The sequence below is a fragment of the Vulpes lagopus genome, chromosome 8, assembly GCF_018345385.1.
Source record: "Vulpes lagopus strain Blue_001 chromosome 8, ASM1834538v1, whole genome shotgun sequence".
Lineage (NCBI taxonomy): Eukaryota > Metazoa > Chordata > Mammalia > Carnivora > Canidae > Vulpes > Vulpes lagopus.
In genome coordinates, this window is record NC_054831.1 from 8,085,555 (window position 1) to 8,102,639 (window position 17,085).

The window sequence follows — 17,085 nt, forward strand, 5'->3', positions numbered from 1 at the left end:
ACTCTACACTGGGAGGATTTGTTCAGCTTAGAAGGCAGTCTAAAGCAAATAAATGGACAGTTGATTTTGTCCTGATTTTCACTATGGGGTGAATAAATCTAAGCTCTGCATATCTCTGACTCAAACCAGTCCTGTTGGAAGTACTGTGGGGGTAGACAGATGGCCTGCTTGGAGGGTAAGAGTGCCAGTGGAAGTTTGCTGCTGGGAAGAAAGGTCAAACTAGCAGGAGGGTATTCTCTGAGCAGTCAAACCTAGGAAGACCTTGGCATCGTGTTTTCTCCAGATTCAGAAGTTTGAATTAGAGCATATCAAGGATACTGTAAGTCTGTTAGCTCTTACATGATAGCAAAGCTGAATGGAATTCTGACTGCCATAATGACAAAATAATGTCCCACAGCTGAACTTGTTGGAAGGCCTGTGAGGTTGGTGTTAGGATCTCACACCCACGAAAGGATGATTGTAGGGCTTTTGTGACCCTATAGTCTTACCTCACATGGGTACTTGCCCCGATAAGCTTGCAGGTTTAAGTAAACCTGAAAATAAGGTTATTTGGCCAATTAGGAACATGAATTAGGGTTGCCATTACTCCAGGCCCAGCACAGCCAGTGCTCAGGTCTCAAATGCTGTTTGCATAGAATTTGACCACCCAGAGGAGGGGTTTTTGTGGGTTCCTTGCTAGAGGGAAGGGAAATCTACTCCATTCCATTAAACTTGCTCCCATACCTTTTTCCTTAATGTGAGAGCACGGAGAGGGAGCAGCAGAATGCCGTGTGGGGCTCAGTCTCAGGACCCTGAGATCATGACCAGAGTAGAAGGGAAATGGTTAACTGAGCCACCCAGGTTCCTCTGTGAATACTTTAAAAAAAAAAAAAACATGAGCCAGGGGGAGAGGGAGAAACAGGCTCTTCTCTACTGAGTAGGAAGCCAGACAGTTGTCTCCATCCCAGGATCCCATGATCATGACCTGAGCCAAAGGTGCTTAACTGACAGCCGCCCAGGTGCCCCTGTATTTTAATATAAAAGAGCTAATGTGCCTGGGCTATGCCAGGCATTTACCTCATCCCCTCTGTAAACCTGCTATGGACAAGGCATTTAAGGTATATTTTCACTTTCTACTTTTTGATTCATCACCATTAAAGAAGGGTGACCGTCAAGCCCTGTTCCTACAGGTTGTTCCAGAGGTGGTACCCTGACTTGTATGGAATGGAGAGGAAGTTGGAGGGTTGTTGGTAGCCCCAGAAGGCCAAAGGGGAACATTCAGGCTTTTATTTAGGGACTGGGATCCTGCAAATTTCTTTAATCCTAGGCCTCCCTGATGGGTGGCTTGCTGTTGTGGATTTGGTGGGTTGGGTGAAGGTGTTGCAGCCATTTTAGAAAAGTTCTCTACCAAATGGTTGTCCCCACTTCTGTCATTCTTCCAGCAGGTGGCAGCACATCCACAAGGATGTGGAAATCCACAAGGATGAGGCTTCGTTTTAGGCCAATGTGTCTAACTTCAAGCTTAGCCTCAGATTAAGTGCTGGGGTTTGGGAATCTGTAGAAGCCCACTCAGCACATTTTGGAGGGATTCTGTAGAATCCACGGAGAACTCCATTGTATTGAATGCTTGTCTTGTGCCCTTTCTCAGTTACCCCATTTTTCTGTGGTTAGTTCACTAATAATCTCTTGTATCTCAATGTCTGTCCCCCTCAGCCTAAACAAGTGCCAAAACTTTTCTCATTAAAAAAATTGTCCCCTGACCCGATCTCTCCTTTCAGCTGTTGCATTTCCCTTCATTTCCAAACTTGGAGAAGGATCAGCGTCTGCTTCTCCCTCCCATTTTTTCCAGCATTGTGGCTTCTGCCTGCTTGCTTCCCTGCAGCATCTAATAGATGATCCCTCCTTCCAGTCTGAAACTCCCTTTAGAAGATGGGCACAGTAGAGTGGTGGCTTTGTGACACTGGGCTGAGGTGAAGAGGGAAAGAAGAGGACAGCTCTGGGATTAGATCTTTTCAACATGCTCATTCAGGTCAGGTAACACAAGTCACTTAGGGTAAAGGCCTGGAGAGTTCCTTTTGTTGGCCTTCCCATGGAAACGTGAACACACGTGTCCCTGCCAAGCTCTTAAGTAGAGGGGCTTGGTTTTGTTCATTGTTCTGTCTTTGTGGACCCAAGACAATGCCTGATGTATAGTACTTGGTTAAGTGATGAATGAAGAAACTATGGGGAAACTCCTTCCCTTAAGTGTAGGGAAAGCTGTGCTAGCAGGAGAAATCTAGGCGCAGAGTTCTTAACATTTGTGTGGAGGGGATTCTGGTAAAGCCTTTGGATCTCAGAATAATGTTCTCAAAATTATTTATTTAAAAGGATTACAGGGGTGCCTGGCTGAGCAGGTGACTCAATCTCAAGGTTGTGAGTTGAACCATGTTGGGTGAAGAGATTACTTAAAATCTTGGAAAAAAAGATTGTAAGGGAGACCAATTATATTAAAGTTAGTTTTTATTAAATTTAAGCACAGTATTTGCAGTAGAATTCTATGTGTCCACTATGCAATAGATAAAATGTATTTGCATTTAAAATAGGGAGTTTGCAGCAGCCCCAGTGGCGCAGCGGTTTGGCGCTGCCCACAGCCTGGGGCGTGATCCTGGAGACCCGGGATCGAGTCCCACGTCTGGCTCCCGGTGCATGGAGCCTGCTTATCCCTCTGCCTGTGTCTCTGCCTCTCTCTCTCTCTGTGTGTGACTATCATAAATAAATTTTTTAAAAAAATTAAAAAAATAGGGAGTTTGGTTCCAGTAATGATGAAGTGGCTTAAAACAGACTAACCCTCCTGTTGATCACAACTAAACTGTACAAAATATAAATCAACTTTAAAGGCGTTGGACAAATAGTACCAGTTAGAAAGTGGAACAGATGTCCGTCATCCTTCAAAGGAGTACTGTGAGATCCATCTTTAGCCAGCTTTTCCTCTGGAGGTATACCCCAGTTAGTATGAATCCTCAAGAGTTTAAGCAGAAGGGGGTGGTGTCTGTCTTACCCCACTGAGGAGTCAGTTTGGAGTTTGAGTCTGGAAATTTTCCTGAAAATACAGGAGATACAGAGCCATAAAATCTGCACACTTAATTGCCTTCAAATTCTCGGCCAAGTCCTAAGTTATGTATAGGGCAAGTTTCTAATGAGCCCAGGGGAAAACAGTGGAAAGGTGAAAGAGCTGGCTACAGATGCCAGCAGTTGACTGGTGCTAGGGAGACATTTGGAATTCAACTTCTGTCCAGTTAGAGGGTTTTGTTTTTGTTTTTTACTTAAGATTTTATTCATGAGAGACAAGCAGAGGGAGAAGGAGGCTCTCCATGGGGAGTCCAATTCAGGACTCCGACTACATCCCTGGAATCCCAACCTGAGCCAAAGGCAGATGCTCCACCACTGAGCCACCCAGGTGCCCCAGTTAGAGTGTTTTGATACGCACTTCAAGCTTTTCTTTGAAACTTAGAAGGGTTATTCTGTAGAAAGAACAACCACGTTCCAGGCATTAGGACTAAGGGCAAAATCAAAATAAGCCCGCCCTAACAAAGCCTAAAGCTTGAAATTGAGCCCTGACATGGTTGTGGTGATCTGTGGGGAATTTAGTTGCCTACCAGTGCAAAATTGTTCAGAGGAGAATAGAATTCAAACTCTACAGGACAATAAATGCCATGACCAGTAAGCAAAAAATTACTAGGAGTGCCTGGCTGGCTTGGTCTGTAGAGCATGTGACTTTTCATCTTGGGGCTGTGAGTTTGAGGCCTATGTTGGCGTACTTTTTTAAAAAACTAAGCATGCAATAAAGTATGAAAATGTAGTCCACAATCAAGACAAAAGGCCAATAAATGCATAACTCACATGTTGAAATTTGTAGGGAAGGACTTCATTACAAGTAGTTAAAGATAGAGATGCCTGGGTGGCTCTGTGGGTGAAGCATCTGCCTTTGGCTCAGGTCAGGATCCCAGGGTCCTGGGATGGAGCCCCTAGTCATCGTGAGCCCTGCTCAGCGGGGAGTCTCCTCCTTCTGCCCCTGTCCCCCGCTTGTGCTCTCTCTCTCTCAAATGAATAAAATCTTTTAAAAAACCAAACATTGTTAAATAATTTTCAGGAAGGGACACCTGAGTGGCTCAGCAGTTGAGAGCATCTGCCTTTGGCTCGGCGTGATCCTGGAGTGCCAGGATTATGTCCTGCATCGGGTTCCCCACAGGGAGCCAGCTTCTCTGCCTATGTCTCTGCCTCTATCTCTCATGAATAAATAAAATCTTTTAAAAAATAATTTTCAGGGAAAGATTAATACATTTAATAAAGAAATGGTGAATTTCTGGAGAGATGGAAACTCAACCAAATGGAAAGCCTAGAATTGAAAAAATATCTGAAAAAATTTCAAAAGGGCTTAACCACAGAAGAAGAGATCAGTTAACTAGAAGACAGATCAATAGAAAATATTGGCAGAGTTCAGGACATGGTACCTCAAAACATAGCATCTTGGCATATTGAATATTTCAAGCTGAAGGAATTTGAGAAGCAAATGTAGGACTCTGACCTTCCTGAAGCAGCTCATAGACCTTCAAGTGTGAGGTGCCCTCCCTATACCCAGAGGAAAGGAGCACCCTCATTTCTGAAGATGAACACTGAGGAATTTGAGGGACAAGCCTCGCTGCCTCCCTGTTTAATGAACTTAGCTCATACCTATGACCTGTTCCCACAATCCTCCACTCTTCTACAAACCTAACAAAGACCCTCAGGTGACACTTTTCCCCCTATGTTATCCAAACTGAAGCTCAAAGATTGAAGAACAAATGAAAAAGAGCCTCAGTGACAATAGTGAATTGCCTTAATGTGTAATTGAGTCCATGAAGGAGAGGAGAGAATAAATGGGGATGAAAAATAATCCTTGAAAATTTCTAAATTTGGGGAGCCCTGGGTGGCTCAGCGATTTAGCACCTGCCTTTGGCCCAGAGCGCAATCCTGGAGTCCTGGGATCGAGTCCCACATCAGGCTTCCTGCATGGAGCCTGCTTCTCCCTCTGCCTGTGTTGTGTCTCTGCCTCCCTCTCTATGTCTACCATAAATAAATCTTTAAAAAAAAAAAATTTCTAAATTTGATGAGAATCCACAGAGCTAAAGAAGAAAGCCAGATCTCTGCACATAACTGAATTGTTGAAAAGAAAAAAAATACAGCCAAAACAAAACAAAACAACCCTATTACATGCAAAGGAACATCTGTAAGAATTATGGCTAAATTGTTATCAGGAAAAACGTAAGACAATGGATGATTATATATAATATTTATATATATATATTTAAAATTTATTCATTTATTTTAGCATGAGTGAGGGGAGGGCAACAGGAGAGAATCTAAGCAGATTCCCTGGTGAGCACGGAGCTTAGAGCCCGATGCCAGGCTCAATGCCATGACCCATAAGATCATGACCTGAATCAAAACCGAGAGTTGGAAGCTTAACTGAGCTACCCAGGCACCCAACAGTGGACAATACCTATAAAATGCTAAATGAAAAAAAGCAATCCAGAATTCTATATCTACAAAAGTATTCTTTTTTTTTTTTTTTAATTTTTTATTTATTTATGATAGTCACAGAGAGAGAGAGAGAGGCAGAGACACAGGCGGAGGGAGAAGCAGGCTCCATGCACCGGGAGCCTGATGTGGGATTCGATCCCGGGTCTCCAGGATCGCACCCTGGGCCAAAGGTAGGCACCAAACCGCTGCGCCACCCAGGGATCCCTCTACAAAAGTATTCTTAAAAAGCAAAGGAGAAGTCACTTTCAAATAAGTGAAGATGAGAGAATTCATTAGCACACTTAAGATTAAAAAAAATGCTAAAGAAAAATTTTAGCTGAAGAGAAATGACTGAAGGGAAATGATGTCAGATGGAAAGCTAGATCTGCAGGAAGAACTAAAGAGCACTAGAAGTGGTAAATAATACTCTCTTTGAAAGGCTACTGTCTAAAACAAAAGCAATACACATATTATGGGGTTTCGAATATATGTAAAAGTGAAGTATATGACAATAGCACAAACTAAGTGAAATTATATGGTTTTGAGATTCTTGTATTACACTTAAACTAGTATAATGTTAATTCACAGTAAACTGTGATAAGTTAAAGATGCATATTGTAAAAAAAAAAGATGCATATTGTAGTCCTCAGAGCAGTCATTAAATAATACAAGGAAGAATAGCTGAAAAGCCAGTAGAGGACATGGAATACTAACTTCAGAGAGAGGAAATATAAAAAAAAAACTCAAAATAAGGCAGGATAGAAGAACAAAGATTAGGTGAAATACTAGAAAACAATAAGATGATAGACTTAAACTCAACCATATAAATAATTACAATAAGTGAAAATGGACTAAGCAATTGAAAGGCAGAGATAATCAAACTGGATGGAAACAACAAGAGCTAACTATAGGCTATTTGCAAGAGATGCCTATTAAATAGAAAAAGGCAGAAGTAAAAGGATGGAAAAGCATATACCATGCAAACACTAGACATAAGAAATCTGTTGTGGCTATTTTTTGTAAGATTTATTATTTATTTACTATTTATTATTTTATTTATTATTTATTTATGAGAGACAGGGAGAGCATGAGCAGAGAGAGGGAGAATTAGGCTCCCTGCTCAGCAGGGGTATGGGGCTCAATACCAGGACCCTGGGGTCATGACCTGAGGTGAAGGCAGACACTTAACCAACTGAGCCACCCAAGTGCGTGTGTGCATGTGTGCCTGCTTTATCTATCTATCTATCTATCTATCTATCTATCTATCTATCTATCTATCATCTCTACATCCAACAGGGGGCTTGAACTCATGACTCTGAGATCAAGAGTCACACATTCCTCTGAGCCAGCCAGGTGCCCCTGTTATGGCTATTTTTAATATCAAAGTGATTTCAAGATGAGGGGTATAACCAAAGATAAGGACATTTCATAAAGAAGAAAAAAAAATCAGTTTCAGATAGACATAGCAATCCTAAGCATGTATCCTCCTAATAAAAAAGTTTTATAATATGCAAAACAAAAATTGACAGAACCAAAAATAGAAATAAATACATTGGCAGCCCCGGTGGCGCAGCAGTTTAGCACTGCCTGCAGCTTGGGGTGTGATCCTGGAGCCCTGGGATCGAGTCCCACATGGGGCTCCCTACATGGAGCCTGCTTCTCCCTCTGCCTGTGTCTCTGCCTCTCTCTCTCTCTGAATAAATACATCTTTTTTTTTTTTTTAATAAATCTTTTTTTAAAAAAAGAAATAGATACATTCACAGAGTTGGAGATTTTAACATCATTTAGTAATAAAGTAAGTACACAAATATCAGTAATGATAAAGAAGGACTGAACGTTGTTGGCCAATTAGACCTAACAGCTGAAAAATACACATCCAAGTGCACATGGAATATTCACCAAAATATTCTAGGCCACAAAACAAATCTCAAGAAATTTTAAAGATTGAAAAACATGCATAGTATATTATGTTGAAATGACAAAAATAAATTAGAAATCAATAACCATAAGATACCTAAAAAAAAAAAAAAATCCGTAACAGGGTGCCTGGGTGATTTGGTTAAGGTCCTGACTTTTGGTTTGGGCTTAGGCCATGGGATCCAGCCCATATCTGGCTCTGAGCTCAACTCAGCAGGGAGTCTGCTTAAGATTCTCTCTCAAAAAAAAAAAAATTAAAAGATTCTCTCTCTCCCTCCGCCCCTCCCCACTGTACTCTCTCTTTCTTTCTTTTTTCTTTTTTGTACCCTCTCTTTCAAATAAATAAATCTTTAAAAAAAAATCTCTAAATATTTGGATATTAAGTACACTTCTGAAAAAAACATTCTGAGTTAAAGTAGAAACCCCAAGGGAAATTAGATAATATTGCAAAGGGAATGATAAAACATTTTGTGATGCAGCTAAAGCAGTGTGTAGATGGAAATTTATAAATTTCAATGCTTTATAAAGGAATGGAAAAAAGCTTTAAAATTAGCTAAGTTTTTAGCTTAAGAAGGTAAAAAAGGAAGAGGAAATTATGCTCAAAATATGCAGAAAAAGGAAATAATAAAACTAATGAAAATTGCTAATATAGGAAAATCAAGGTAAATGTTAATTCATTGGAAAGACTAAAAGGATGAGTATAATTGATAGCAAGACTGATGAGAAAAAAGAACTGAGGCGCTCCTGGGTGGCTCAGTCGGTTAAGCATCTGCCTTTGGCTTAGGTCATGATCCCAGAAGCCTGGGATTGAGACCCAGTCAGGCTCTCTGCTCAGCAAGGAGCCTACTTCTCCCTCTCCCTCTGTCTGCTGATCCACCTGCTTGTGTGCTGTCTCTGTCGAAAAAAAAAAGCATCTGTCTTCAGCATAAGTCATGATCCTGGAGTCCCAGGATCCAGCCCCATATTGGTCTCTCTGCTAGGTGGGGAGTCTGCTTCTCCCTCTCCCTCTGCCCCTCCCCCTGCTCCTTCTCTTTCTCTCAAATAGATAAATAAAAGCTTAAAAAACAAAAAAAAAAGGGGAAAAGATCTGAAAATACAAATAGCCAATAATAGGAATGAAAGAGGAAATATCACCACAGATTTTACAAATATTAAATATAAGGAGGGATAGTATGGACAGCTCTATTCCAATATGTTTAACAGTTTAGCCAAAATGAGCAAATTCTTTGACAACAAAACTTTGCAAAACTGACACAAGAAGAAATGGAAAATCTGAATAGCTAGCCCTGCAACTATGAAGACATTGAACTTATCATTTAAAACACTCCCACAGGGATCCCTGGGTGGCGCAGCGGTTTGGCGCCTGCCTTTGGCCCAGGGCACGATCCTGGAGACCCGGGATCGAATCCCACGTCGGGATTCGATCCCGACGATTCGTCCCGGTGCATGGAGCCTGCTTCTCCCTCTGCCTGTGTCTCTGCCTCTCTCTCTCTCTCTCTGTGACTATCATAAATAAATAAATAAAAATTAAAAAAAAAATAAAACACTCCCACAAAGAAAACTCCAGGTTCGGACAGCTTTTAAGTCAATTCTATCAAATGTTTAAGGAAGAAATAACACCAATCTTACACAAACTACTTCAGAAAATAGAAAAGGGAATGCTTTCCAATCTGTTTTATGAGCACTGGTTTATGATATGATGAGGACTTTACAAGGAAAAAAAAAAACAATATCCCTCATTGGCATAAACAAAAAATTCTTTAGAAATATTAGCAAACTAAATCTATCAATGCGTAAAAATGATAATACATCATGACTAAGTGGGGTTTATCCTCAATTCAAATTTGACTAATATTTAAAAATTGGTATAATTCACATTACAGAATGAAGGAAAAAACACAAATGTCCAAATGAAAGCAGAAAAAGCACCTGTCAACATTCAATGATCAATATTCATAATAAACAAAACTCAACAAACTGTAACAAACTGATGAACACCTATGAAAAACCCACAGCCTTTATCATACTTCACAGTGAAATGTTGAACATTTTCCCCCTAAGAGAATGAACACAAAATGGATGTCTGCTCTCACTATTTCTACTTAACACTGTATTGGAAGTCCAGTGCAATAATAAGCCAAGGAAAAGAAATAAAAAATCATAAAGATGAGAAGGAAGAGCTAAAACTTTTTATTCACACATGATACGCTCTGTCTACGTAGGTGGGATTTGGGCCATCGTTTTGAATCTCTTCAGAGAAAATGGTTGATAGAGTTTGTAATATTTCTATTCTCCTTTCAAAGTCTCCTCACTGACTTGTCCATTAAGTCTGTCTATTGCATTTTGTGCTTTATCGATATCGATATGTTCAGTTGTCTCTTGCTCTTCTTTTTCTGAGGCACACCCCAGGTTTGTGGATGTTAAGATGTCATCCTCTCCAAATTTATAGACTCAAACCAATTATCATATCGTCAGCAAACTTTTTAGTAGAATTGACAAGATGGTTTTTTTTTTTTTTTTTTTTTTTTTTTATTTATGAGAGTCATACAGAGAGAGAGAGAGAGAGAGGCAGAGACATAGGCAGAGGGAGAAGCAGGCTCCATGCACTGGGAGCCTGACGTGGGATTCGATCCCGGGTCTCCAGGATCGCGCCCTGGGCCAAAGGCAGGCGCCAAACCGCTGCGCCACCCAGGGATCCCGACAAGATGGTTTAAAAACTTATATGGAAATGCAAGCCAAATAGCCAAAACAATCTTGAAAAATAAATGATTTCAAGATTTATTATAAAACTGCAGGAATCAAGGCTGTTTGCTCTTGTAAGGATAACTATATAGATCAATGAAACAGAGGAGGCATTCTGGGAGTAATTCCTTATATACATAGTTAATTGGTTTATAATGGTAGTAAGGCATTCAATGGGGAAAAGACAATCTTCTCAACAAATAATGTTTAGAATCTAGGTATTCAATGTTTTTAAAAAAATGAACCTTGGGGTGCCTGAGTGGCTCAGTAGGTTAAGAGACTGATTCTTGATTTCGTCTCAGGTCATGATCTCACGGTGGTGAGATCCAGCCACTTGGAGGGCTCCATGCTGGGTGTGGAGCCTGCTTAAGGTTCTCTCTCTCTCCCTTTGCTGCTCCCCACTCTCATGTGTGCATGCTATCTCTCTCTTTCTTAAAAAAAAAAAAGAAAAAAAGGGATCCCTGGGTGGCGCAGCGGTTTGGCGCCTGCCTTTGGCCCAGGGCGCGATCCTGGAGACCCGGGATCGAATCCCACATCGGGCTCCTGGTGCATGGAGCCTGCTTCTCCCTCCGCCTGTGTCTCTGCCTCTCTCTCTCTCCCTCTGTGACTATCATAAAAAAAAAAAAAAAAAAAAAAGAACGTCAACTTTTACTTCACACTACATACAAAAATTAATTCAAGATGGATCACAGATCTAAATACAACATGTAAAACTTCTGGAAGAAGCTAGAAAAAGCTTCTAGTAAAAGCTTCCAGAAGAAGATGAAGGAGAATATCTGTATGACTTAAGGGTAAGGAAAGATTTCTTAGGATTCACAGGACATTAAGTATAAACGGAGGGTGAAAAAAATGCTAAGTTGGACTTCATCAAAATTAAAATGTCTGCTCAGAAGACACTGTTAAGAAAATGAAAAGACAAAAAAAAAAAAAAAAAAGAAAATGAAAAGACAAGCCACAAGTTGGGAAAAAATATTCACAAAATGTATTTCCAATAAAGGATTTGCACTCATAAGATATAAAGGATAAATCCATAAGAAAAAAACAACCCAATTAAAAGTCTAGTGTTAAACAGACCCTTTATGAAAAAAAAAAAGAAGGTATCTAGATTCGGAGAAAAAGCACACACGAAAAAGTGCTCAACATTAGTCAGCAGAGGAATACAAATCAAAACCACAAGAAGATACTACATACCCACCAGGGTGGCTACAATGAAAACTACTGACAGTGCAAATGTCAAGGCTGTAGAACTAGACCTTTTATTTATTGCTCGTAGAATTCAAAATGGTAGGCCATTTGGGAAAATGGCCATCTGTTATATAAAGTTCAATATACAGCTATACCAACAGTTTATAACACTGTAAAGTCAAACATATGCCTACCCTGACTCCAATTCCACTCCTAAGTATTTATACAGGAGAAATTAAAACCTAAAATGTCCACACATGCAAAGATTATATGAAAATATTTCTAGCAGCTTTTTTTGTGGTGTAAATCCTGAAAATCTTGATCTGTGTAGATACATATCTCAGCACCCAAGGCTTGCTTTACTAGATGAAGACATGGTTTTCTCAAAGAATACTAGAATTCTTCAAAGCTCCTTTAGTTAAATTCTACTTGTAGAAAGTATTTTTGTCCTAAGAACAATGAGCTCATCCTTAGCTGGGTCACAACTCAGAAATACATTATCTCAGAGAGGAAAGAATTGTGGATTTATGGTTCAATTTTGATGCCCTAAAGATTGAAATAACTTTTGATAGAGTTATGAAGTATTTCCAGTTGTTGGCAAATGGCTCTCTGCAAAGAAATTGCTAGAGCATCTTGTGTCTGCACTCTGTCTTGCTAAAACTCTTCCCCAGCTTTTGATCATTTGCAAGGATATTGCTGGCTCCGTGATCTTCTGTATTGGCAGCAACCAAGAAAGCTTGTAAATTTTCTAGGAGCATCACAAATGGTCATCTCAGGACTTTGGATAGGAGGACATCTTCATAAGGTTAAAGATAGCTGCTGAGTAAACCAACCCAAGGATAAAATCTTTTCCTTCAAAGAGTTTCCAGAAGTGGGCTTGCTTTCTCTCATTCAGAAATAGTAAGACTTCTGCAGTTAGTTTGAAGAAATGGTTTAGGAATTGTCCTTTGAAAGCCAGTGAGAAGCGCTTCATATACTGCTTTCCCATTTCCAGGTAAACTCTTTCAAATGCAGTGATGGAGAGGCCTGCTTCTGATAAAGTTAGTGACTTTTATGAATGTTGACAAAACATCTTTTAGGAATGTGGGGCAAGTATTGTCTGCCTGTCTAGGTAAAAAGCATTGAACGATGATGACAAAACGGAGAGCTTTCTCTACCACTTAAGTTTGCAAAATCAGCTTTGCAGGAGGTCCATCCGGGCAGAGAATGAAGCGTTCCTTTCCAGGCAAAATTTATTTGCGAAAAGGCCTTTTTACCACTCCCAGAATACTGACAGGCTTTGTGGTTTGCAGGGGCGACTCACAAAGTAAGAAGTGTCAGCACGCCCATAGCGACCCCAAGCAACTCCCTTGAGAGGCGTCTGTGGTTTCATCCAGAATGCAAGTCTGCTGTTTCCTCAACGACCAGCTCCCAGTGTTAAAAGAAATGGCAACTATTCTAGAACATTACACACCATTTGACAAAGGAACTGCATCCACTGTTTTCCTCTGATCGAATCCAGAAAGTAGCTCAATCATTTCTGTGTACAAGTCTTAGCCTTCTAAATGTGTAACAGTGTGGGAAATTCCTCTTTGGCTAAGCAATTTCAGAGTGCGCTTCAATAAAAGCTTGTTGTGAAATAGGCCAATCCAAGTGTTGGGACTGTTCCAGCTTTTTTGAATTGAGCTTTCCTTAAACAAAACCTCCTGCATCTTTAAATGCATTTGCAGGAGGGACAGAAGTGCTACGCCCTTTCAGTTTTGCTGGTTTCATTGTTCCTTTCACTGGCAAGAATTTTCCAGCACAAAAACACTGGCTCTTGCGTTGTCCTGTTCATTATTAAAAGTGAAACTGGATAATACATAGTCTTTATCACACTTCTCTGTCTTCAATGTTACAACGGCGGCGTGATTTCGTCCAGTGACTTTTGATGTGTCCACCTGGCTAAGCTACAGACCTCAGTTTTTTCAAATGCTAACCTAGGTGTTGCCCGGACGATGATTTGTGGAATGATGCAAGTTCACAGGCAATTGATTTTAAATAAAGGAGATTATCCTACATAATCGGAGCCGGCCTAATTCAAAGAGTTGAAAGGCTTTAAAGAGGAGGGTGGAGGATTCTGTGAAGGATCCCCCAGAGAAAAATTCTGCCTGGGTACTTCAGCTCGGGTCTGTGGAGAGTTCCAGCTCGCCCCTCCTGACCGGCTGCCCTTGGGGATTCTGGGCTTGCCAGCCCCACAATCGAGAAAGTCAGTTCTTGATGATACATCTCGATCTATACAGCAATCCTCATTATTGTTGGATTTCATATTTGCACATTCAGGTATTTGCTAAACTTTAGTATATCCATACAATGAATAGGAAATGAAAAGGAGCTACAGAGTGTGCCAGGCTGGCTCAGTGGAGAGGGCATGTGACTCTTGCTATCCAGGTTGTGAGTTCAAGTTCCGTGTTCAGCGTAGAGCTTATTAAGGGGGGAAAAAGATGGAAAAGGAGCTATTGATGAAAGGAAGCAGATCAGTGGTTGCCTGAAGAGCAGGGAAGGAGGGGAGGGAGGCAAAGAACGAAGGAAGGGAGAGATTAGATGGGGTATGAGTGATGGATAAGTCACTCTCCTGATTGTGGTCATGGTTTGACATGAGCGTGCATGTCACCTTTACGACATTATACACTTTCAACATGTGAAATTTATCATATATCAATATATTTCAATAATGATGTAAAAGACCCTCCCCTCATCTTGGTTATAATTGTATTAAGGGGCTCCTGGCTGGCCCAGTTGGTAAAGTGTGTGACTCGTGATCTCAGGGTAGTGGGTGTGAGTCCCATATTGGGTGTGGGGATCACTTAAAAAAAAAAAAAAGAGTTGCATTAAAACCTGTACATTAGCCTGGAAAGACCAACATGGTTACAATACTTAGTGTTCTACCCTTAGTGTTCACACCCTGGGTGTGAATGCATGTTTCACACCCACTTAGAGAAAGAAAGACATTTACGGGGGCTCCTGAGTGGCTCAGGGGTTGAGTGTCTGCCTTTGGCTCAGATCATGATCCCGGGGTCCTGGGATTGAGTTCCCCCATGGGGAGCCTGCTTCTCCCTCTGCCTGTGTCTCTGCCTCTCTCTGTGTGTCTCTCATGAATACATAAATAAAATCTTTAAAAAAAAAAAAGAAAAACATTTACATTTTTTTAAAAATTTTATTTATTTATGATAGTCATACAGAGAGAAAGAGAGAGGCAGAGACACAGGCAGAGGGAGAAGCAGGCTCCATGCGCCGGGAGCCTGATGTGGGATTCGATCCCGGGTCTCCAGGATTGCGCCCTGGGCCAAAGGCAGGCGCCAAACCGCTGCGCCACCCAGGGATCCCCATTTACATTTTTCACACATCTCTTGCATTTATTATTAAGGCTCCTTCTAGCAGCTTTTTGTTTTTTACCCCTTTTTTTCTTTAGTATTTTCCCCCAATGTTTATTTATTTATATATATATTTTTGGCGAGGGAGCACGCTTTATTGGGGACAGAGCACTGCCCATGACCCACAGATGAAGGCAGGCCAGGGGTGTCCTACACATCACAAGCAAAAAGGCACATGGGAGGTTTTGCTAAGAAAGATCGACTGGAACATGGTTTCCTCTGGAAGCTTCCCCCACCTCCTCCCTCGGAGGGGTCGGGATATGCCCAACCATCTCCTTGAAGGCAGCTCTGGTCTGCTAGAGATACAGTCCCTCGGGGGTGCCCTCTTGTTTTTTATAAAGAACATTTTCTCTAGATTTCTTGAAGTCTTCATTTGTTACTTTCATCCGATGCTCTGTCAAGGCCATCAGACCAGCCTCTGTGCAGATGGCCTTGATGTCGGCACCAGAGAGGTCATCCTTAGCCATGATCAAGTCCAGGGTCACATCATCAGCCAGCGTCATCCTGCTTGTGCGGATCTGAAAGATGCGCTTCTTAGTCTTTTCGTTGGCAGGGCTGCTCAATCTTCCTGTCAATGCGGCCTGGTGTGATAGTGCTGGATCCAAGGTTTCTATCCGGTTTGTGGCCATGATGACCTTCACATCCCCCCCTTGAATCAAATCCATCCAGCTGGTTCAACAGTTCCAACATCGTTCGTTGAATTTCCCTCTCCCCACTGGAATTTGAGTCATATCTTTTTGTTCCAATGGCATCAATTTCATCAATAAACACGATGGATGTTGCATGTTCTTCCGCAACTCGAAACAATTCCCGAACGAGTTTGGGCCCATCGCCTAGGTACTTCTGAATAAGTTCAGAGCCAACCACTCTCAAGAAAGTGGCTGAGGTTCGGTTTGCTACTGCTTTGGCTAATAAGGTTTAACCTGTGCCAGGTGGACCATAGAGAATGACCCCCTTTGGGGGCTTTATACCCATCTCTTCATAATATTCAGGATGAGTGAGAGGAAGCTCCATGGATTCCTTAATTTCCTGGATTTGGTTGTCCAACCCCCGGATATCAGCATAGGTTTCCTGGGGGGCCTTTTCTACCTTCATTACTGTGACCAAGGGATCTGTGTCATCCATGAACACCACTATGACAGCATGCACCTTGTGGTTGAGCAGGATGGAGCAGCCTGGTTCCAGGAGATCCTTGTCTACAAAGGAAAGAATGCTGACGTAGTGTTCTGAGCCCACAGATGTAGACACAATGACATGATTGCCATCAATGATCTCGTCCAAGGTTACTACTGACATTGGGGTCCCCCTCAGATCATCCACCTTAGATCTTTCCTCCTCTTGCTTTTCTTCTAAAGGCTTCATTTGTTCCTGATTTCTAATGAATTCTTCCTCCATGAGAAGATAGTCTTTACTTTTTATTTTTTATTTTTTTTTAGAAGATAGTCTTTAATTCTAACTTCAATAATTTTAACCAGCATTGAGTGTGAGGTGTCACCAGTGGAAGCTTGCTCACAGCATCTGGTCCCTTTGTTTTCTTCTTCTTTTTCTCCACTCTAGTTGATACAGGAGGTTCGTATTTCTTTTTCTTGTCCTTGTCATCCTTGTTGCCACCTCCAGGGCCAGGACCACCACTCTGACTTTGACCCATCTTGGTTCAGCTGCTCGAACCACCCCCCCCCCACAAATTTTTATTTAAATTCTAGTTAGTTAGGGGCACCTGAGTGTCTCATCAGTTGAGCATCCAATTCTTTTTTTTTTAAGATTTTATTTTTTATTTATTCATAAGAGACACAGAGAGGAAGGCAGAGGGAGAAGTAGGGTCCTGTGGAGAGCCCGATGTGAGACTTGATCCCAGGATCCTGGGATCATGCCCTGAGTCAAAAGCAGACACTCAACCACTGAGCCACCCAGGTGCCCCAAGCATCCAATTCTTGGTTTTGGCTCAGGTCATGATCTCAGAGCTGTGGGATCAGGCCTCTGTCAGGCTCCATACTCAGCAGGGGGTCTGTTGGAGATTCTCTCTCTCTCCCTCTGTCCCTCCTCCTCTCCCTCTCTCTCAAATAAATATATAAATCTTTTTTTTTAAAGATTTTTTTAAATGTATTTATGAGAGACACACAGAGAGAGAGATGCAGAGACACAGGCAGAGGGAGAAGGAGGCTCCCTGTGGGGAGCCTGATGCAGGACTCGACCCTGGGACTGTGGGATCACGCCCTGAGCCAAAGGCAGACACTCAACCGCTGAGTCACCCAGGCATCCCTAAATATATAAATCTTAAAAAAAAATTTTAATTCTAGCTAGGTAACATTTTTTTTGCTCCTAATAATTTTTT

The 17,085-nt window shown here is 41.5% G+C and overlaps 1 protein-coding gene across 1 annotated transcript; it reads right to left on the bottom strand.

Annotated features, from left to right (window-relative positions):
• Positions 1–14,865: 14,865 nt before the first annotated feature.
• LOC121497986 (26S proteasome regulatory subunit 4-like) lies at positions 14,866–16,401 on the bottom strand. The gene is given in 3 exon segments (XM_041767887.1): positions 14,866–15,400; positions 15,402–16,170; positions 16,205–16,401. Coding segments are annotated over 3 exon segments (1,317 nt in total). The 3' UTR covers positions 14,866–15,049.
• Between the last annotated feature and the right edge of the window lie 684 nt (positions 16,402–17,085).